Source organism: Sceloporus undulatus, chromosome 4 (genome assembly GCF_019175285.1).
Source record: "Sceloporus undulatus isolate JIND9_A2432 ecotype Alabama chromosome 4, SceUnd_v1.1, whole genome shotgun sequence".
In the NCBI taxonomy this organism is placed as follows: Eukaryota; Metazoa; Chordata; class Lepidosauria; order Squamata; family Phrynosomatidae; genus Sceloporus; species Sceloporus undulatus.
In genome coordinates, this window is record NC_056525.1 from 38,751,699 (window position 1) to 38,774,004 (window position 22,306).

At 42.8% G+C, this 22,306-nt stretch overlaps 3 protein-coding genes across 5 annotated transcripts in view; 2 read left to right on the forward strand and 1 right to left on the reverse strand.

Annotated features, from left to right (window-relative positions):
• GGT7 (gamma-glutamyltransferase 7) overlaps positions 1-9,047 on the forward strand; it is a 50,979-nt gene extending 41,932 nt beyond the window's left edge. Inside the window, 2 exon segments of the mRNA XM_042465857.1 lie at positions 235-334; positions 2,391-9,047. Of these exon segments, the coding sequence (XP_042321791.1) occupies positions 235-334; positions 2,391-2,554 (264 nt within the window). The 3' untranslated portion in view covers positions 2,555-9,047.
• ITCH (itchy E3 ubiquitin protein ligase) overlaps positions 1-22,306 on the reverse strand; it is a 603,853-nt gene that overhangs the window by 145,903 nt on the left and 435,644 nt on the right. The gene's annotated exons all lie outside the window — the stretch shown is intronic.
• NCOA6 (nuclear receptor coactivator 6) overlaps positions 17,409-22,306 on the forward strand; it is a 67,168-nt gene continuing 62,270 nt past the window's right edge. For both annotated transcript variants that reach the window (XM_042465841.1, XM_042465843.1), the window contains exon 1: positions 17,409-17,579. The gene's annotated coding sequence lies outside the window, so the exon portion shown is untranslated. The remainder of the gene's footprint in view (positions 17,580-22,306) is intronic.

Here is a 22,306-nt window from a genome sequence, read left to right on the forward strand (position 1 = left end):
ACATACAATACACCAAAGGTGTAGAATGCATAGCCCTCTGAATGCTGTCAGATTGCAAGATTCATCCGACCTATCCAGTATAACAAATGGTGAGGGATGATGGAGCTGCAGTCCAGCAACATCTCTTCCCTATGCCTGGTTTTAATTTTGAACATCTAAAAAAGACTCAGGATCTCACTGCTAACAATTTATTAACACTTTTAATATTTTGATCCCCCCCCCTCCTTTTGACAGGTTTTGGTGAATGTTTTAACATATAACAAAAACCTAAGTGAGAGTCTATCACTAGGTCGGCTTCATCCACAGCTTCAGTCTAATGTCTTGGAGGTTGATAGTAAGTACAGCCTTCTGTTATTATGCTTATGTTGTATGAAAAATACATGTGCAGACATAGTTGTGGAAGGACAAATGTTTTTAAAAACATCTTAGGTGTGGTAAAGGACATTGTCACATCACAGAACTGAAGTAAGATTCAACTGAGAATCCAGTTGGCTTTTGCACATCAAATGAGGTGGGGTTAGATGCTGTCTTGTGTTCCATGAGCAGTAAAAGGTCTTAAACTGGCTTTTCTTGCTGTCATGTAAAATAAGGCAAACATAATCGATCTTTGTTGTAGTGGCACCCAGGCTTTGGGCTTCACTAAGAAACACATCTTAGCCCTTTGTTTTTAGGCTCCATGCCAAAATGCTATTCTTTCTGAATTAGATTTGATTTATACAATGAAGAGCTGCCCTTCACAGCTTTATCCTACCACGGCTGATTAACCTTACTGCTTCTGTTTTTTACTTCTGTTATTGTGTTGTGTTCATCACTTTTATATGTAATGATTTGTGATAACCTTACATATTTTCAGCAGGCATAAATGGGATAGAAATATTTTAATTAGTGAATCATCAGTTAACATGAGTGCCATCTGCTTTACATCATGAAGATGAGGATGTGCTTTTCCATCCATCTTCCAATGCCAATGAGAATGCACATTTTTGTCTGCTTCCCAGGCCCATCACATGTTATGTGAGATTATATCTAGTCTCCTGGATCTGTTAGTGACGTATAATCCACAAATGTTTATGCCAGAATAAAATTTATTAGATTTTATAGTGCTCTATGTTGCCAGAGACTCAACACATCTACCTCTATCCCAAAGCAAAACCTGAAATGATTAATTGTCTCCTGTAATTCAAAAAGTAACATATTAAATGTTATTTGTAATATGTTACTTCCATACTCTGTCAGGAAACCATCACTAGTGTAAGATCCTGAAACACTGTAATTTATTCCATCTGCAGAATAGCATAAACAATGTGTTGTTATTGTTTTGCAATCTTCTGTTTTCAATTTTATTGTGGGGAGAATGAAGGAATGTACTTTTTTCCTTTCTGAAATGTTTGGATTTGTTTTGTTTTTTAATCACTGGGTATATTAAATGTTATTTCCCTAAGATACACATTTTGGTATCCATACCACTACATAAATACAGTGGGCTCTTGGTTTGGTTCCAGGACCCCATGTGAATACCAAAATCCATGGATACTCATATCATTATATACAGTGCTGTAGTAAAATCGTGTCCATAACATACAAAACGGCAAAATAAAGACTTATACTTGGATTTTTAAAAAATATGTATTTTCAAGCTGTGGCTGGTGGAAACCAGGATAGTAGAATTGATGGATATGGAGGGCCCACTATATAGTGATTTGGTTGTCATGTGGCCCAAGACTCATTATTAGACAAGGAAGAAGCCTTATCTTGCCTGCCTGAAAGAGAGGAGATCCAGCAGTTACCCATTCAGACAGTCAAAGACTCTCCCAAGCCCTTCTTCTGTTGCTCAAGTCAGTGCAATGCCCAAACAGGATAAGGATTTTCCTCCCCCCACCCCCCCCAAAAGGTGTTGGCAAAAGAAGCCCAGAGTATCCCCATCAGATGTACACCTACCATCAAGGCCTGCTGAAAAAGGGCACATTTATGAATGCCTTGATGGAGAACAGCTGGAAAGCTCAATGGAGTTTGGAGCCTTCACCTTTATTAGTAGGGCAACTTCTTTGACCAATGTTGGAAACAACACCAATCTTAGTTCTTTTGCAAATTTCTGCTGGTAAACTCTGATCACTTTTTACCACCTGGACTACGTACGACTGTTTGTTCTTGAACCCCTTGGATCTTCTGTCAGTCCTATATTTCCTGAGCTAGCTGACCAAAAGCTAGCATCCTTTTGGGATTGCTAAAGTAAGATTCCACTGCTAGTCTTTCATATGTGGAGTATGTGTAAGAGGAAAGGGGTGTGAAAGAGTGCTTTGGAAGCATAGTATTGTGGTCCACTCCTAAGGGAAGGCTATAGAGTGAATCATGTTCAATGAAAATAACTTTGTTCTAAAATTCCCTATCAGGCGAGTTTCCTGAAGAAGATATCAACTACTTCACAAGCAGAGGTCAACGTGTGAATAGAGTCGAAGTCCTGTCGGTGGTACACGGAGCTAGAAGAACCAACAACTTCATAATTGGTGTAAAAGACCCAAGAAGTATGGATGCAGCAGGAGCTACAATATTGTAGCAACTCCTGCCAGGGCTGGTTCATAAAAATGGCTTTTTCCAAAATACGTTACGCATGTTCCCAAACAATCCCGTTATCAATGCCCTGCAATGTGGAACAAACAGTGTTTGTTGTGGGTTTCTACATTGTTAAATAGACCCCCCTCCCAGCACTTCTGTACAAAAACAATGCAGCAGTGAAGGCTGATAAAAGGCACAATACAGCCCTTAGAATTTTATGTTTGTTATTATGATCTTGAGTTATAAGAATCTCAGGCATTATTATAAATAGGAACATGGGGAGTGGGTATAATTTTGGCAGCACCCTGTCTAGGATTGATGCCACTCATCTGATGCATAATGATGAAATATTTCCAAATTATGCACTGAGAACATGCAAGAAGTTAACCACTTGATATATTCAGACTTACCATTTTGAGAGTGGTGGAAGCAGACTCACCACTTTGTAAATACACATATTATTACCATTATAAGGCAAGTTTGTTGGATTTTTAAAAAGAAGGATGCTCCACAAGTATGAATTTAAAAGGGGAAGATATCATTGTGGTCAGTGCCTATTGGTTGATATCTGTAATGTCATTAATTCCTCACCTTTCAATTTCTGGAACAGTTTTGCAGTTTAAAATAATGTTGATGTTGATGTTTTCCTTGTAAGGAAAATGTAAAAAAACAAAAATATGTGTTGCTTTTTTGTTAAAAAAGAAAAAAGAAAGAAAGAAAAGAAAAAAAGAAATAAAAGCAGTCAGTCCTACTTAGAATGCATCCTAATTACCCAAGATAGCCAAAAGTCAGTTGAGTTGACAATGGGCCAGCTGACGCTATGCTTAAACTGAACTGGTCTTGGTTTAGAAACACTGGAAATTTAGGACTATCCTCATCATGACCTAATTTTGTGTAGGTATTGTGGTTGTGTCCCAGGGCTAAAGGAGGTTTGATCTAGCTTAATTTACCTCCTCTTTAACCCACTCCTTTTCTGCCTGCTTTATGATTCTTCTGGTAATAGATCATAAGCATTAGAGTTCTGTTGGCAGATTGGTTGTTGGCAGATCTCTGAGATCAGCTGTCAGAAGAGCAGTTCTTCTGAAAGGAAGGCATTTCTGCCAGCAAAAAGAGTCTTGTCTTTGAGCTGGCACGTCTTGAGTTATAATGGCACAGTTATTAGGAATGAGTGGCTGGCACATTTTTTTACCACCTGCTATGTATATATGTGTATAAGTTTAAAATTCATGGTGAGCTGAGTTTACACAAATACTACTCTGGGCTCTTTAAATGGTACCTCTGTCTTTAATGACCAAGAGAATGAGTGGTTTAATCCTAAAGGCATTTTACCAATACAGGCCCTAACCTCAGTGTGTTGAAAACTAGGCAGAAAATCTTTCTGTATTGAACATTTTTTTCTGATATTTTAATAATTAATTTCCTCTTTTCCAAATGATTCATTCCAAAGAAGTTGAATGGAGAATATGAGGCAATTTCCAGACATTCTTGAATATTCCCTGTGAATCAAGTGATTTGTACCAGCATACTTGTTCTAATAGTATCGGCTCCTATTCATATATCAATGTAATTTTTTAAATCTTATTTTTGTTTATCTGATGCAAGGGGAGAAGGTACTTCATTCATCCTCTTGATAGTATAGACTTAACAGATTCTTGCTAATGATTTCAACAAGTTGTGGATGCCACATCAAGTGTTTTGACACCATACACTATGTAATTCATAGTGTTTTCATTATCACCAGGCACTGGGAGAAGATGACCTTCAGTTTTCCTGTGATTGTTTCCAGTCTACCAGTGAAATAATATTGCAAATTCTAATGCAGAATGAACTCAGGCAGATTCAGTGTCATCTTGTACTAAATAATTCAAACTGTTGTTAGTTCTTTGGTTTTCTATAGTGCTACAGGTCCACTTCAGCATATTGACTTATTTCCTGGAGAATACCATTGAGATCCAACTATAAACCAAGGACCAACATAACAAACAAAGCAGTCCCTAGAACCTTCCCACTTAAATGCTGTGATCTAATATTCTGATTTTCAAATAATTAACTTTGAAAGATTTTTTTTTTGGGGGGGGTGGTCCAAAAAGAGACTACTCGGGCTCATCCACAGTCATTTTCACCATCTCTTGAGCTATGCTGAAATGGCAAGTTATAAATCTCAGTCAAGATTGCATATGTTACTTTCTTCAATATTTCTTAATGTACAGTATGTTAAAAGCAAAAATAAGACATTGTATATTTCCATATTCTGAAGTTTAATGTAGGGTTTTTTTTCTTGCTCAGACTTTAAACTTAATTGATTTGTAGCCAATATCCTGTCAAACCTTTATTAATTGGAAGTGGACTTCTTGCAGAATCCATCAGCTAAGCTTGGCCTAATTTACTTGTTAATTCCAACTACACTTGACTGATGAATCAATGAAGCTTACATAAATTCTGATTTAAAAATTCCCATTGATTCAACAGGTCTACTCCAGTTGGAACTAACAACTGGATGTTGGCCCTTGTTTATCTAAATTACCATCAGCATTGCATGAAACATGCTAAAGAGGTAAGTTCTTATTTCATTAAACTGAAGAAGAATCCAAGGCCAAAACTAACTAGGAGACAGTGATTTAAAAATATGTAACATCAAAAAAATCTTATAATTTACACTTAATATTAAAAGTGTGCTACCCAAAGTGAAAAAGCTTTCAATTTTCTTTGAAGTGATGCCTTTGGCGTCAATAAAGCAACATCAAGATTTTTTCCAAAGTAACTTGACTTATGTTTATAAATAATATTAGCTTCATATATGGATACTGTATATCCCACAATTGCCTAAAAATCAATCTTTATTGGGCTGATTTATAATATGAGAACAACTGCAGTTTCTTGAAACTAGAAATCAACCCTCATACAGACATGGGAGATTGTTTCATAATTTTTCCAGGCTGATGCAGTTGTCCTTAGTTTAAAACATAAACAGATGCCCATGTTAGGATGATCCTGAGATAAGCAAAAATATGCTAGTTCTCTCTGGCAATGATGGGCACCTGCAGACAATTCTCTTCCTATGAAAATCACACATTCATTGAATGCAGGGTAGCAAAATCTGTCTGAGTTGTGCCTAGTGGCTTCTTCTCAGTGGAGTGATAAACCCACACTAGATTTTATTCTAAACTATTGAAGGGTCCATCCACAGTGATAAAGGAGACCGAGAGTTGAGCACATTGGATAACACCCTTAAAATTTGATCTAAAATTTGGTCAAAGGGTTTCATCATCCCTTTGACACAGAAGCTGCCACTGCTCTATTCCCACATGTTCAGCTGAAGATGTACACAGAAAGCCCTACTTCTGTATAGCTTTTATGGATGAAGGTTCCATCTTTGGGGAGCTGCTGCCTTTGCTGAGGCCTTGACTTTACAGTCAGAGCCTAAGTGTATACAGCTCTATGTACCTTTTCAGTTGAAAATGCAAAGCCTGGGGGAGTGGGCTGCAGCAGGTGTTATTCTCTATTTACCCTGAAGATAAAAATAAAACCCACTTAATTTTAATCTACACCATCTAAATCAAAGAAGCAGAAAATACCTGCCTTCAGTTCCATTACATCTGTGTGCAGTGCCATTTCAGTGAGCAGCTGAACATCTATTGTTACAAAAATATATTACATCATGGCATTTGAGAAACTGGGGAGGGGAGGAATAAAAATATTGATCTATATTAATTTCACACTAGAGGAATGGCTAGGTTTTGTTGGTCTTGTTGGTTTTCCAAGTAATACTGAAGCTATGGCTATTGTAGATATTTTGTTGTTATATCTGCTAGCATCTGTCTTAGTGTTCTAGAGTAGCTATCTCCCAGTGAACCAGATGTCGATGAATACAGTCTTATTCATGTGACACATTTATATGCCTCAAAACATCTTAAATGTTTTAAAATGAAGAAAGGGCCATTAGAGCAGAGGCAGGGAACCCCATGGCCCCCTGGATTACAACTCCCATAATCCTTTTCCATTTACCACACTGACTGGGGCTTCTGAGAATTGAAGCAAGAACCCCTGGAGGGTCAACAATGCCTCGGTCCTGCCTTATAGGCTGGGGGGGGGTGGGTGGGTGGGTGTCAGTATATTAATGCATTACAGATGTCATCGCTGATCATGCTTTCCATCTGAATGTTAACTATCTGTCAGTGACCTCAATGTAGTTTACAATCATTCACTGTTTAAGGGCTCATTCACTTGTTATATTGTAAGTAGCTAATGGCCTACACAAGATTTTTGAATGTTTCTATGGCACCACTAACACCAACCAACTTACATGTTAGGCATGTGCTAACAGTATGTATATATAAAAGCCAATTCCCAGAGTCAGTTGTTTCAATCGCATTCTACTTAGCATGACCATGAAAGATAGGCTGGGGCTATTTAGATGAAGCATTGTGGTTGTTCAAGGAAGGTCAGCCTACACATTTATTTTAAGGGCACAATATGCCACTAAATGTTGGTTTCCTTTTTTATTCTGAAGTAAGCTCAAGGGGTGCTGTCAACATCCTTTTGGCATCTGTGTCGCCCCCCACCCCCCACCTCACACCACTATTTGGGGACTTTAAAAAACTCCTCTATTGGCATTAGAAGAGGTCCTCACCTCATTTTCCCACAGCATGTTTGTGGGTGAGCAATGGTAATTTAGCCAAATGAAGTGGGGAAAGGAATGTTTTTTGCACGCTGAAGGCCCAATACAACTCCAGCATGCTTATTTCAGCATAAAAAAGGAATGTAAAATTTAATGACACACTGCATCTTTAATATAGTGCGTAGTTTAACACTCAGTTCTAAATTGCACTGGCATTTGGGGTATGCGTCTTTCTCTCTTGCCCCAAAGAAGTAGATTTAAACTTCATGACAATGTTGTCTATAAGGTTATTTCACATTGTTTTATAGTTTAACAGCTGACTATACTGAGTTTTTTTAAAGTAAAGAAAGGGGAGGAGAGGGGACAGGATCAAAGGGAGTACAGTGGAAACCACTACAGTTTGGTTGTAGCCCTCCCTCCCATGGATACCAAAATCTGTGGATGCTCAAGTTCCATTAAATACACATGGTAGTAAAATTGTGTCTCTTATATAAAATAGTAAAACCAAGGTTTGCTTTTTGTAATTTATATTTTTTTAAAAAAATTCAAGCTGTGAATATCAAATCTGTGGATATGAAGGGCTGACTGTACTAAAAAGTTGGTGTATTATGATGCAATACCAATTTACTGGAGAAAAGTTTGAAGAAGAGGATTCTTTAGTGTGCTCATTAGGGTAAAATCACATTTTGGAAGGATAAATAAGTACACAAGTGGAGGGTTTGACTTTTGCCAGTGATGCATTCAAGTCTTTTACTCCAGGTCTAATGTAAAGTCTCAAGACTGGGAACCAACTTGAACAGAAAAAAAAGGAAGCAGGATGCATTTCTCATGGGGGGACACTAAATGCATTAGGCAATGGCCTTGAGGCAGGGATTGTGATCTACTCAGCAGCCTATCCCCACTACACCTTGGAGAAGCTTTCTAAAGCTTTTAAAAATCTTTAGAAGGATCCTTCCATCTCAAGCTCATTGCCTAATACTGTATATTTGCTGCTCCCCTCCGAGAAATGTGCCCTACTGTCTGGAGGTGGGTCTTCCCTGATGCTCAAAATGAATTATGCCAGCAAGGCGGTCACTAAAAATATACAAGTTGCAAGAAGCAACTTAAGTTGAACTTGAATCCGAGTCAATCAACTGGGGTCTACATCACAGCCCTTTGCAACCTAAAGGTTACATCGGTTAATCCTTGGCCTTGGCATTTCTTGAAAATCTCACTAAGCAAGAAAAGAGTACTATTTAGTGACACAGAGTCACATATTTTTCATCTAAAAGGCCACAGGCTAAGTCCTTGGGAAATGCTCCTGTCTGAAACCCTGGAGAGCCATTGCCAGTCAAGGCAGATAATCCTAGGCTACACTGGAACTATTTGACTAGATTCAAGGATTATGAAAGTGTGGCCATCTCCAACTTCTACCAAAGAACAACACTCATGTTTTCTGGCTCGTGGGATGTAGTTCCCTATAACAATAAGGATTCTCCTGGAGGTAGAGAGCTGTTCTGTGAGAAGCACTTTATACATTGTTTGACCTAATGGCCCAACCAGGATCAGTTTATCACATAAGACAGGTAAATCACAATTACAGCAGGATAATAGTATCTTTGGTTGGGATTTATCATATATTGTTTCCCTTCTGTTATTCCTTAAACAACCTGAACAGCTACCATTGGGTATGCAACTTCAGCATTTCAAGGGCCAATTTTTGGTCAATAAAAATGCCAAAAATGAACAACAATAAACCAGTAGTGGCTGGAAGCCCACTTCCAGTATTGTTTATGTTTAAAAATGTGGGGGGCACTTGCAACCTATTTAAAATGTGACTCGCAGATCCTGGAGGCTTCAAGGAGCTGCAAATCACCTCTTTCACTGGAAACCCGCCCCCCCCTCACACACACACAATTTTTGGCAGGGCCCAAGGACTGCAGAAACAACCATAAGGATAATTTGGAGGACTGAGATCACTGTTTCAGTGCTTATGATTCTGTAGTTCAGTTATACAAAGTCCTTAGAAACCTACATTGCTCTTCACAGGAAGTAAGAGCCAGTCCAGCTCTGCAGCCTGCATGCATGCTTTCCAATGGTCACCGCAAGGACTAGTGAAGGGGCAAACAACACATCTGCTGCAGAATATGCCTCTCTTCCCAAGGTGTTTGCAGCTCTCTGCTGGTGAATTTGTTAAGGTGGTTTGTAGTTTTTGGAAGCTTAGAAGAACACAGGCAGCATAGGTCCCAAAGGCTTTGTTTGCACCAAAATGCAATGATTTTTCTGCTCTTGGATTCAGCAGCCAGTGGCATCCCCATCCCTGGTGTTGCCTGTGTGTGTGTGTGTGTGGGGGGCTAATCGAGGGCAGTGGCAGCCAAAAGGGTGTGCTTGCCTTTTTCTTATGCCACAGCAGTGGCCTCATCCTGAGAAGGTAGCTGTGGCTGTGCCAAAGCCTAAGAGGGTACATTCGCCCTTCTCCTTCACTAGTGGATTCCTCCTCAGGAGGAAGTTGCCACCACAGTAAAGTTGGGAGGCACATGTCCACCCCTTCCCACCCCCCTGTGGGAGGCAGACCTGACCCTCTTCTTGGGTGTCACCTGGGTGGGCTGCATCCCCCGCACCTCTTTAGTGATGCTACTGTCAGCAGCCAGAGTGAGGAATGGATTGTTTGGTGTTCTGGGAACTCCAGATTACCTACCGCTGCCTTACGGAGATGAGGTGTCTGCCTTTCCTCTCAATGTGTAGAGAGATCTTGTAGCACCTTTGAGACTAATTAAAGAAAGAAGTTGGCAATATGAGCTTTCATAGACTTAAATCTACTCCTCAGATGTATTTGGACAAGAAGTAGACTTAAGTCTACAATAGCTCATGCTGCCAACTTCTTTTTTTAGTCTCAAAGGTGCTGCAAGATTTCTCTACATAATGATTCTACAGACTAACACAGCTGTATCTTTGAATTTCCTCTCAATAGTTTGTGTGCTTTTGGTTGTATGCCACAGCATTAATAGTATAATTTTATCCACTGAATTTAATGTGACTTGATTACCCAGCAAGTGTTGTTAGAATTGCGGCCTAAACCAGCAGTTCAGAAAACCTACGCGCACCCAGACCTAGGCTGGTTAAACCTTGGAGTTTATCACATGGGAGGAATTTATCTTAATTTCAAATGAAAAGAAAGTGGGGCCAGAACACATTCACGTGAATTCGCTAGTTCAGCAAATTTACGTGAATTCGAATTGCGTTCGAACTGACTTCCCATTGCCTGAAAATAGCTTGCCATTGCCCGAAATTGCGTGTGGTAGTCTATCATGCAATAACGTGAAACCCCGTGATTGCATTCGGACTGACTTCCCATTGCCCGAAATTGCGTGTGGTAGTCTATCACACAATAACGTTAAACCCCATGATTGCATTCCGATTGCCATTGGATTATACTTCCAATTTCCCTTGTCTGATAAACTCCATAGTTAAGATGATCTTTTCATCACCCATTAAATGCATGCTCATGGATGGAATAGGAATTCTAATCTGTATTCATGATTGTGAGGATGGAGTCACAAGACTTAGATCCAAAACACACTGCAGAAATAATCCAGTTTAAGACCGCTTTAACTTCCCTGGCTCAGTGCTAAGGAATCCTGGGAATTGTAGTTTATTTGGGTACCAGAGCTCTCTGCTAGAGAAGGCTAAATGTCTCACAGAACTACAGTTCCCAGAATTCCCTAGCATTGAGCCAGGGCAATTAAAGTGGCCTCAAACTGGATTATTTTTGCAGTATGTTTTGGATCACAGTTATGAATCTGAAGCTAGTTAAAACAATGGGCATCTCATCTGTAGTATAAAATAGGAAATGTCCTCATAGAAAGTGGTTCTCGGTTTTGTGCAGTCCCTCCATGACATCACTCCATTCCACAGAAACGCCAGATGAAAAGCTATGGCAGGACGCCAGAGGACTAGCTTCTTCAGTTCTTAGGCCTGCAATGTACAGGCCTTAGGCCTGCAACTGTGTTGTTTCAGTTAGTGCATTTTTATCATCTAAGCAAATTGTCTTGTGAAGTGCAAGGTTAAATAACATTTGAATTGTAAAGAGCAACATCTCAATGATCCTGTCCCCACCGCCAGCTCCCATACCTTTCAATAATTATCAAAACATCTGGAATAGACCACCACATAAACTTATTTTGCTACTGGGAACCAATTGTTCAGTTCTGTTAGGGGATAAGAGTGTTTTGTTTTGTTTTTTGAAATGTTATAAACATTGAAAAACAGACAGTTCATCAACACAAATGTAAAGATGTCATGTTTACAGGATAGCATCACTTTATTTAAAAATAAATAACACAAAATGCATTGTAATTCCCACTGTGAGTCTGATTGTACAGAAAACAAATGTATTCATGCATTTTCCCACCAATTACAAAAAGGCTGAAATAAAAACAGTTTTCTTTTTATAGTACATGTTGATAAAGTGTCACTTGTATGGTTTTCTACTTTCATATTATGACTGTGATCTGAAACTAATTACTCTTGAGCATGCTCCTGGAAATACATAATCTATGCATGTTTACTAAAAGAAAAGCCTAATTATGGCGGGTTATAGACTGCCCATTTGGGGCGGTCTGCACCCGCCCCTTTCCCCGGGGTATCGGGGCCTCAGCATGCAGAGCGGCAGCCGCTGAGGCCCCGATCCGCCGCTTTTCAGGCTGCGGGGAAGCAGCAAAACGCCGCTTCCCCGCAGCCTGAAAAGGGGTGTCCCTGGGGCTTCAAGCCCCAAGGACACCCCGCGGCAGCGGGGAGAAGAAGAAAGGGGCTGCTTGGCCCCTTTCTCTTTTAGTCTGTTGGGCGCAGCCGTCTGAAGGCTGCGCCCAGCGGACTAAACCAGGAAGGAGCTCCGAAACAGAGCTCCTTCTTGCTCCGTGTTCAGGGTGCACTAAGCGCCCTGGCGCGGAGCAAGGACGTCACGTCCGCGCCGCTCCGTCTAGAGGTGGTGCGGCCGTGACGTCCTCACGGCGGCGGCCGTATGGAAGGGCCGCCGCCGTTTAGTGCGTGACGAGCATGCACTAGGGTTAGGGAGGTGCGGAAACACCGCCCTTTTGTAACCCTACTGCGTGCTCGTCACGCACTAAAGTGCCGGTCTGTAACCGGCCTATGTGTAGTGGATATACTCCTGGGTGCATAGGATTCACTTGTAACTGGAGTACTAGTCTCACATAATGTTTAACATTGCATGTTCACAAACTATTTCTTCATACAGCTTTATTCCCACAGCATTCATATGGCAATCTTCATAAAATTATCTAGCTCACAGGCAAAATATATATAACAAATCTTGTAAAATGCCATGCACGACATTTGTGGGCATAATGGTGCTTTGAGAAAGAGTAACAAAGGCTTGTAATTTTGCCATTTCTATCTCATCATTGGATAACTTTCGGCATGTAAGAACAGGAACCAGAATAAGTAACAATCTAGTATCCAGATCAAGGGAAGCAGTAGTACCACTCTATTCTGCTTTGTTTACCTGGAATACTGTGTCCAGTTCTGGGCACCACAATTCAAGAAGGATATCAACAATCTAGGAGAGAACCTAGAAGGAGAAACCTGCCTGCACAGAATAGATCCTCCCCAATATACCATCTTTACTAAGGACTGAAGCTACATGCAGGCGTCTCACTAACATCTCCAATTGTTTTGTTTTTTTCTTTCTCATTTGGTTTGTAACATCTTGCCTGATGAAGAAGCCCATGGAGCTTCGAAAGCATGCAACAAGTAGTTTTTTGGGCTATGTGGCTATGTTCTAGAAGAGTTTATTCCCGATGTTTCCCCGGCATCTGTAGCTAGGGTTGCCATAACCCGGTGGGAGGCGTGACTGCCCCGCTTTCTAGGGGGCGTTCCCAGTCCCGTCCCGCCCTCTTCAGGTCCCGGGTGGCTGCCCGGCTCCTGGCCCTGCTGCCTCCCTATACTGTGATGAGCTGAGGGAACACAGCAGGGCTGGAGCTGGCAGAAGGCAGGCTCTGCTGCTCTGCCTTGCCCCCTATTGGCCAGCCCTCCCAAGCAGCAGGCTTAGTCAGGCAGGGCTCCTCCTCGGCTTCTCCTCCTCCTCCTCCTCTTGCAAGGAAGGGGCTCTGAAGCGCCAGGAAAGCTGCCTCACCAAAGGGGAGGGGCGCCTCAGGGACCCAGCCGTTGGAGAAGAAGAGGAGGAAGAGGCCTCGGCAAGGCTCAGAAAAGGAGGAAGGGGCTGGCACCTGGGAGAGGCAAGAGGGCACCTTCCACGCCCCTCCTGGGCCCCAGGCTCCCCCCAGGATCGCCCCTGTCAGACATTGGAAGCCCCCTCCCCAAGGCCCCCCAAACACACACCCTTCTCCTCTCTAACCCTCTCTCTGACTCCCTCTCCTTCTGTTACCCCACTTTAGCTAAGCCCTCTCTAACCCCCTTCTATCTACCTCCTTCTCTCCATCTAAACCCCCCTCCAACCCCTCTCGATCTACTCCACCTCTCTCTAACCCCCTTATATAATAATAATAATAATAATAATAATAATAATAGGATTTATTTATATACCGCCCAATCACTGGGAATCCGAGCAGTTTGTGAAATTCACAGATAGCCCAACTACACAGGCAGATCAGCTCCTGGCACTGAACAAGCAGAGCTCTGCTCTGGAGCCACAACAAACTACATTTCCCAGAATTCCATAGCATTGAGCCAGGGCAGTTAAAGTAGTGTCAAACTGGGTTATTTCTGCAGTGTGTATGTAGTCTGAGAGCCCTGCAGAGAGAACGACTCTGGTGCTTTAGAATTTAAGCCCATCTAACCCACCTCTATCTAACTCCCTTATTTAAGTCTCTTCTAAGCCCCCCTCTAACCCCTCTCTATCTGACTCCTCCCTCTAATCCCCCTTTATCTAACCCTAACCCCCTCTAGGTACCCCCAGCCCTCCTTCTCTAGCCCCCCTTTCTCAAACCCCCATATTTAACTCCCCTTCTATCTAACCCTTTATCTATTTACCCCCCTCTCTCTAAGCCCCCCCTCATCTCAGCCCCTGGGCTTCTTAGGGCTTTGCTTCCTTGCAAAAGGCAAGAAAAAGAGATCAGACCCGCAAATCCCCCCTTACGGTAAATTGAGACATACCTGGGGGAAATGAGGGGGTGAGGGTTTTTGGGGAGGTTGCAGAGGGCTGTTTGGAATGGAGGGGAGTGGTTTGGCCAGAAAGGGAAGTACATTTCTGCCATCTGTCTAGGAATAATGCCAAAATGTCCTCCATTTTGATCATGCCTAAGAAACATGCATTTATATTAACATTTTTAAAAAATCATCCAATTTTTCTGCGTGTCCTCCATTTTTTTAAAAAAGTGTCCTACATTTGAAACTGTTGTCCTACATTTGTCCCGGTTTGGAGGTCCTGACTTATGGCAACCCTATCTGTAGCTGGCATCTTCAGAGAAAGGTGGCATGGAAATGAGTGGGGTATATTTATACTATGTGACTCTAGGTTGGGAAGATTTACATGTTAATCCGTGTATCGTTCTGTTGTTGAATGGCAAGGCTTCAGGGTGGAAGGATATGAAAGGAGGACTTGTGTCTACTTAATTAGTGGTTCATTCTCTGCTGGGTCACTAGTCCTGGGTCACTGTGCTAGAGTCACACAGTATATATATATACCCCACTCACTTCAATGCCAGAATTCTCTGAAGGTGCCGGCCACAGATGTCTGCGAAACGGCTGTTCTAGAGCATGGCCACATAGCTCGAAAAATCCACCCCCCCCCCCCAAAAAAAAACCCCATGGCTGCCGGACATGAAAGCCTCCAACTTCACACAAGTATATTGTGCATTTCAGTTGACCAATAAAGGTATCATTGATGGAGTTTTGTTTGCAACTGTTTACATATTTCCACATTTTTCTTTGACCTTTTAGAATTCCACAATTCTAGTATTTAACATAGTCCTTGCCCTCAGACTCACAATCTAAAAATACATGGCACAAAAGGAGAAGGGAATGGCAAGCAGTAGGAAAGGGGAACAAGTCTAGCAGATCTCTCCCTCAGAGGTAGCTCTGGTTGTTGGCCATATAGCAGCCAATCCAATGACATTAAAAAAACCCACCCAACAGTGATGTCCCTTTCACTGGCCAACCCAAATGCAACATGTCTAGCGTGCCAATTTGGCTGGCCAATAAAGGTATCCCTCTTAGGTGGATTCTTCTTATGTCATCTAGGGATAGCTGTGTTGGCCATATAGCAAATCCAATGATACCCTTATTGGGCCAACCAAAATTCACAACTATATGTTGCAAGCCTTCGAAGTCACACTGGCTTCTTCATCAGGCAAACAGGAGAAAGAAGTTGAAGATGTTAGTCATAGGCCTGCATTTTTCTGTTTCTGGTCTTAGTGCAGATGTTAGGGAGTACTATCTGCAGGTTGGCACTTCCTCCTTTTTGGGGGAGATTTTCAAATTCAACTAAATTTAATGTCCATTTGCAATTCAAAGAAGATGTTTCCTTGGAATCCAGCATGTCCCCTTCCTTTGTGAAGCCACAGGTCCCTATGTAGTTAGAGAACACTGAATTTCTAACATCTTCCATTTCTTTTCTCCTGTTTGCCTGATGAAGAAGCCAATAAAGGTATCATTGGCCCCATACAGAGAGGCCAAAATCAAGCTGTTTTGGGTCACTTTGGTGGTATGCTGTTTAAATGGTGCATGCCTACTAAGAGTCTGAAAGTTGCACCAAAGCGGCGCTCCAGTCCTTAGGACTGGATCATGGCTTTGGTGTGGCTTCTGGACTCTGTATGCATCATTTAAACAGCATACCTCCAAAGTGACCCATAGCAGCTTTATTTTGGCCTCTTATGGAGCCATTGTTTGGATGTTATTGGATTTGCTATATGGCCAAGACGGCTACCCCTAGATGGTTTTTTTTTGGATTTTAAGACAACGCATTTTAGCCGTCAGAGGGGAATCCTATGGAAATTTAAGGAAATTTAATGTCCATCTGAGAACTCACTCGGTCACCCATTGATATGGACCCCCATACAGAATATTCTATGTACCCATCTATTGTGTCATTTGATTGCTGGTCGTTTTAATAAGGGGATGTTATTTTACTGTTAGAAGGGATTTTAACTGTCGTGAGGGTGGGAGGGAAAATGGGGTTTATTTTACACTGTTTGTATTTTTACTTCTATTGTATGCCCCCTTGATCCTGATGGAGAGGCGGTATATAAATAACATATTATTATTATTATCATTATTATTCTGCCTCCAACAAAGGTAAAGCTATTTTTTGTAATATTGGGACTGATTGGCATGTTTTGCCTCTAGACCACCTAAAGTTTTCCTGAGGCAAAACATGAAGACTTCTTGAGAAGTTTAACGTTCTCTGTGGCTTCACAAAGGAAGGAAACACGCTGGGTTCTGAGGAAATACCTTCTTTGGATTGCAAATGGCCATTAAATTTCCTTGACTTTGAAAATCTGCCAGTGACCGCATGGCCAAAGAAAGGGCGAGGCGCCATCCAGCAGATAGCCCTCCCTTTACCATGCGAACTAGGATCAGAAACAGAACAACACAGGCCTAAGATGACTCAAACATCTTTAATTCCTTTTCTCCTGTTTGCCTGATGGAAGAAGCCAGTGTGACTTTGAAAGCTGGCAACGCATACACTCTTCCCTCCATGTCTGCGGCTTTATTTATAGATTTGATTAATATGTCCTCTCTAGGAATATCTAGGTCCTCCAGCACAACTCTATGGTCGACTTTAACTAAAAATGGCACTGAAAACCCCTAGAGGTTCCTAGAGAGAACACTCCGCTAGGCCTTTGTAGCGCCTCCAGGGCAACTCTATGGTCAGTGTCTGTTGGACGTTGACCAGAGTTGCCCTGGAGGACCTAGAGGTTCCTAGAGTGGTGTCCTCTCAGGTTAAAAGCACAACGTTTTGTTATTTCCTTCCACATTCACGGGGGGCCTTGTGCCCCGAACCTTCGTGAATAATAAGGACGGAGGGACAAGTATGAGTTGTGCTACTTTGGTTGTCCCCATAAAGGTATCGTTTGGAGGTTATTGGATCTTGTGACGTCATTCAAAGGAGGAGGAGGAGAACTCCAGAATGGCGGCTGAGTCAGGGGCGGAGCCAGGTCCTCGCGAGCAACGGTCCCCAGAGCGCATGCGCGTCGCCTCCGCCCCGCCCCCTCGCCATAGAAGCGTCGCGCGCAGCCGCCGTGTCACGTGAGCCCCTTCCTTCCTTCCCTTTCCCTTTCCCTCCCTCCTTCCCGGAGGCGGAGCCTCGGCCGGGTCGGAGGGTCGGTGCCCCGGAGCTTCGGGCTTGGGCCGCCTTTCTCCCCCACAGCCCTCCTTCCTCTTCCTCTTCCTGGCTGGGCTCCTTCTTCTCCGGCGCTCCGGAGGAGGAAGGCTTTCCCCGCAGCGCCGCCAGGTGAGTGGGTCCGTGACAGCCGCCCAGGCGGACCAGGCCTGCGAGGGACCCACCGAGGGAGCCGTGGGGCGAGGAGGCGGAGGCAGCACCCTGGAAGCCCCCGCCGTCGGGGACACGGCGAAAGGACGCTCGGGGGAAGGGGAGGCCTCGCACCGGGGGCGGCGGGGGTCACTGTGGGCCTTTGGAGCCGGTCCGTGTTTGTGCGAGGCTAGTAATAATGACTAACACACACAGAGCTAGGTCTGGCTTTGTTTAGCGGAGGACCTGGGGGGGAAAGGGCAGGCTGCGCCCAGGGCGGCCTCGCATCAGGGCCTGTGCTTCCTTCCTTTTCCCTTCTTCCGTCCCTCCGTCTTCCTCTCCTTCCTTCCTTCCCTCCTCTCCTTCCACTTTTCTCTCCTTCCTTCCTTCCGTTCCTTCTCTCCCTCATTCCTTCCCTCTCCTTCCTTCTCTCCTCTCCTTCCTTCCTTTAGTTCCTTTCTTTCTTTCCTTCTCTTCCTTCCTTCCTTCCTTCCTTCCTTTCATTCCTTCTTTATTTCTTACCTTCTTTCGTTCCTTCTTTCCCTCATTCCTTCCTTTAGTTCCTTTCTTTCGTTTCTTCTTCCTTCCTTCTCTCCTCTCTTCCCCTTCCTTTCCTTCTTTCTTTCTTTTGTTCCTCCTCTTCTTCCTTTCTTCTCTCCTTCCTTCCTCGTGTGTGTGTGTGTGTATGTGTGCCCTTCATTGTGAAGGCATGGAAGGACTTTTAGGCTGCATCCACTTAACAGCCAGCCATAATGGATGCGGCCTGAAGCTGATTTAGGTCCGGAACACACTGCAGGAACAATGCAGTCCGAGACCGCTCTCACTGCCCTGACTCAGTGGCTCAGTGCCAGGGAATCCTGGGGATTGTAGTTTATTGTGGAACCAGAGCTATCTCTGACAGCAAAGGCTAAATCTCTCACAAAACTACAGTTCCCAGGCTTCCCCAGCATTGAGCCAGGGCAGTTAAAGCAGTGTCAAACTGAATTATTTCTGCAGTGCGAATGCAGCCTTAAGTGTGTAGTGCAGATGTGCCTTTAGATTCCAGAGCAGATTCAGTCAGGAAAGAGGGCACACAAACGCTCCAGAACTTCAACTCCAAGCAGTTCAGGTATCCTAGTCTTCCTTCACCTAAATGTTAAATGATCACAAATGTGTGAGACGTGACACATCTAATATAGGTCCAAAACACTGAAGAAATAATCCGGTTCAACACCACTTTAACTGCCCTGGCTCAATGCTGTGGAGTCCTGGGAATTGCAATGTGTTGTGGCCCCAGAGGTCCAAAAGCCACTACCGAAATAATGCCGTTTGAGACTGCTTTAACTGCCCTGGCTCATTGCTAGGGAATTCTGGGAACTGTAGTTTTGTGAGACATTTAGCCTTCTCTGTCAGAGAGCTCTGGTCTCAAACTGGATTATTCTGCAGTGTGTTTTGGACCAGAGAGAGGCTAAATGCGTTATAAAACTACAACTCCCAGAATTCCATAAGTTGTGGTAGTTGAAGCGAGGTCAAACCGGATTATTGTTTCTCAATCATTGTTTCTCCAGTGTGGATGCAGCCTTATAGGGGCTGCAGGCCCAAGCACAGTGGCTAGCTATCCCTTGTGAACCTCAGGGTGACTAGATGTCTTCACTGCAAAGGAGGACAAAGTATTGCAAAATGAAGGACATTCAAGAAAAGTGTAGGAAATGAACCAATACAGCCAATCCTCTGTATCCACAGATTCAAGCATCCAGAGCTTGAAAATAGTCAAAAATATATACGTTCTAAAAAGAAAAGTTTGATTTTGCTATTTTATATAAGGGGCACCATTGTGTTTAATGGGACTTGAGCATCCATGGGGGCGGAGGGGCCTGGGATACCAAAGGCCCACTGTAAAAGCTAAGACCACTCATATAAATCTAAATTCATGCTTCTTAGTTTTGCTCAAAATGGAGGACATTTTGGAATTCCTCCTGGACAGGCAGCTGAAATATAGGGCATGCCCTGGAAAAGAGGACGCCTGGTTACCCTGCCCGCTGCATATGAAAACGTTGCTTATATTGTTGTTGTACCTGAGTGCTGTTGATTTCATTTCTAGGGGCAGAGTGGCAGCATTAGAGTTGGAAAAGGCTGAGGTTTGCACTGGAGTCTAAAAAGACTATGAGTCCCCAGACCTCTACAGTAGTTTTATTGTTTGTTAAGATGTGCTTGGCATAGTAAACTGTAAGGCGCTTTGAACCCCCCCAATTGGAGAAAAAGTGGGGTACCACTAATACTACTAATAATAATGGTGGGTTGAGTGTTGGACCATGATTCCGGAGACCAAAGTTCGATTTCCTCCTCAGCCATGAAACCCACTGGGTGACCTGGAGCAAGTCACACACTCTCAGCCTCAGGGGAATAGCAAACCTCCTCTAAACAAATTTTGCCAAGAATACCCCATGATAGGGTTGCTTTAAGGTCTCCATAAGTCAGAAATGTCTTGAAGGCGCACAGCAACAACAAATAGTTTGCTACCCTCATTGAGATGAGACTGATTGTTTTTCACTATTCCCCCAAATTGTATATGTGGTCATGTTCTTATGTTTCTTTTAAAACCCTGGTGAGCAGATACTGAGTAATTTGCCTGTAGTGTCTCTTTCTTCTAAATAATTCACATGTATATTTGAGAATTGTCAGGCAGGCCAAGATTGATGCCCCTGGTTTGTTACTTGGGATAACTTAGATAATGTAATGTTATGGCAGTTCTATTTCTTGTTTTGGCAGTGTTAAGAAATATTATTAGAGACATAATTTTTTTTGACTTGCTATATACAAATTTTGCTCACATCAAATGTTACATAAATTACAACGAATGAATAGCTTTGCTGATACACATCTTTTGGCTACCAAATTCACTATCTTGCTGGATTATGGCTTACATTGGCTGCTCCAGGTAGGAGGCCTTTATCTTAAGAAATCTTACATACTAGAGGGCAAGTATGAGGATTGCTAGGACTGTGTCTTTGATCTTATTGATGGTTCTCAGGAGTCAGTTATCCTAAGATAACCCCAAGGAGTATGTGTCCCAGCATAATCTTGAGATCCAAATAAAGAGATACAGCACCTTGAGAACTTCAGCACTTATTATTGCTCACTTCTTCATAACTTCTTCAAACAACAAGTTTTAATTATTTGTTTTGTATGTCTGCTTAGAATCACACAAAATTATTTTCATGTCATAGAACATTCTATATTGTATTTGTAAATGCATAACTTCTTTCTGGAAATGTAATTGAAATAATGGTAACTTCAAAACTTTATGATTCCCTGGAAAATCCCTAAATACTGCCATTTCTGCAAATGTCCTGGTAGCAAACCATTGAGTGTCATGACTTCTTGGGGCACTGAGGTTTGGCTAATGATTCTGGCTGATAGTGCATGTGCACAAAGATCTTGTATTTTGATGAAACTATGGCCTGGGACAGACTACCCCAAAAAGGGCAGGATTGTGGCGGCCTGTTTTGCTCTGGAGGGTCGCCACAGCAGCCAAACTGCCTGTCGTCTCTCCACCCCAAAAATAACCCAGAAAAAACAGGTTCTTTTTGGGTTGCCGGGTGAACCAATGCCACACTCATGATGTAAGTGATCCGCAGCAACATCTATATGCTGTGCGTCGCTTATGTCAAGATGGTGGCATCTGTGTGGATGGGCTGCCGCCATTTGCTTGCCACCATGCTGTGCTAGAGTTAGGGACCATGTGGTTGTTGCACGGTCCCTAACTCTAGAATCGGCAGCGGCACACCGCTTCCGGCCATCTGTCCCGAGCCAAAGGTGCACAGATGAAGAAGAGACTAGACCATTCGAGTAGATCCAAGACAACCATCCTGTTCATTCACAGGTACTTAGTTTTTTTTATGTGTCACCTTAAATGGCACATCTGGCATGCTGTCTGTTAGATGGGGTGGTTCCCTTCCTAGGATGAGTGGCTTCATTGTGCTCTAGAATAGTGCTGTCTGATGTGTGGAACCGGCAATTATTTTCCCCCCCAGTGTGCTAGGGATTGGCACTAAATTAGTGCTTTTTGGATTAATTGATTCTTTCTTTCTTGGAAACCTTACAGGGTACAGCAGCCAATGGCTCTGGGACTGGCACCTTTCCAGATAATACTACTTTGAGCAGCACTGCTCTAGAACACTAAATTATTGACCAGCTTGTTATCCAGATGTTACAGTTTAGAAAAAAAACAGAATAAAACTAGGAAGTGTGTACATGATGATCAGTATAACCAAAATTGGTTGCAATCCCTTAAAAACAGGATTATTCTGGATGAATGTCTAAAGAACTTTTGACTGAGCTAAGTTTTAAACGGGAAATGTATAAGAAATGGAAAAGGGGGGGGGGATCACCAAAGAAGAATTCAAATAAATAGCAAGCATGTGTAGGGGTAAAGTCAGAAAAGCTAAAGCACAGAATTAGCTCAGGCTTACTGGAGAGGTTAAGAACAATAAAAATGGCTTGTTGGGATATGTCCATAGCAAAAGGAAGAAGGAGGAAATGGTAGGGCCACTGCGTAGAGAAGAAGGCAAAATGCTATCTGGAAGTAAAGAAAAGGCAGAACTACTTAACACTTTCTCTGCCTCAGTATTCTCAGAAAAGGAAAAGGGTGCTCAAGTTGGGGAAAATGGAGCAGAGGACACAATAGGGAATGCAGGACAGAATAAACAAAGAGGTAATACAGGAATATC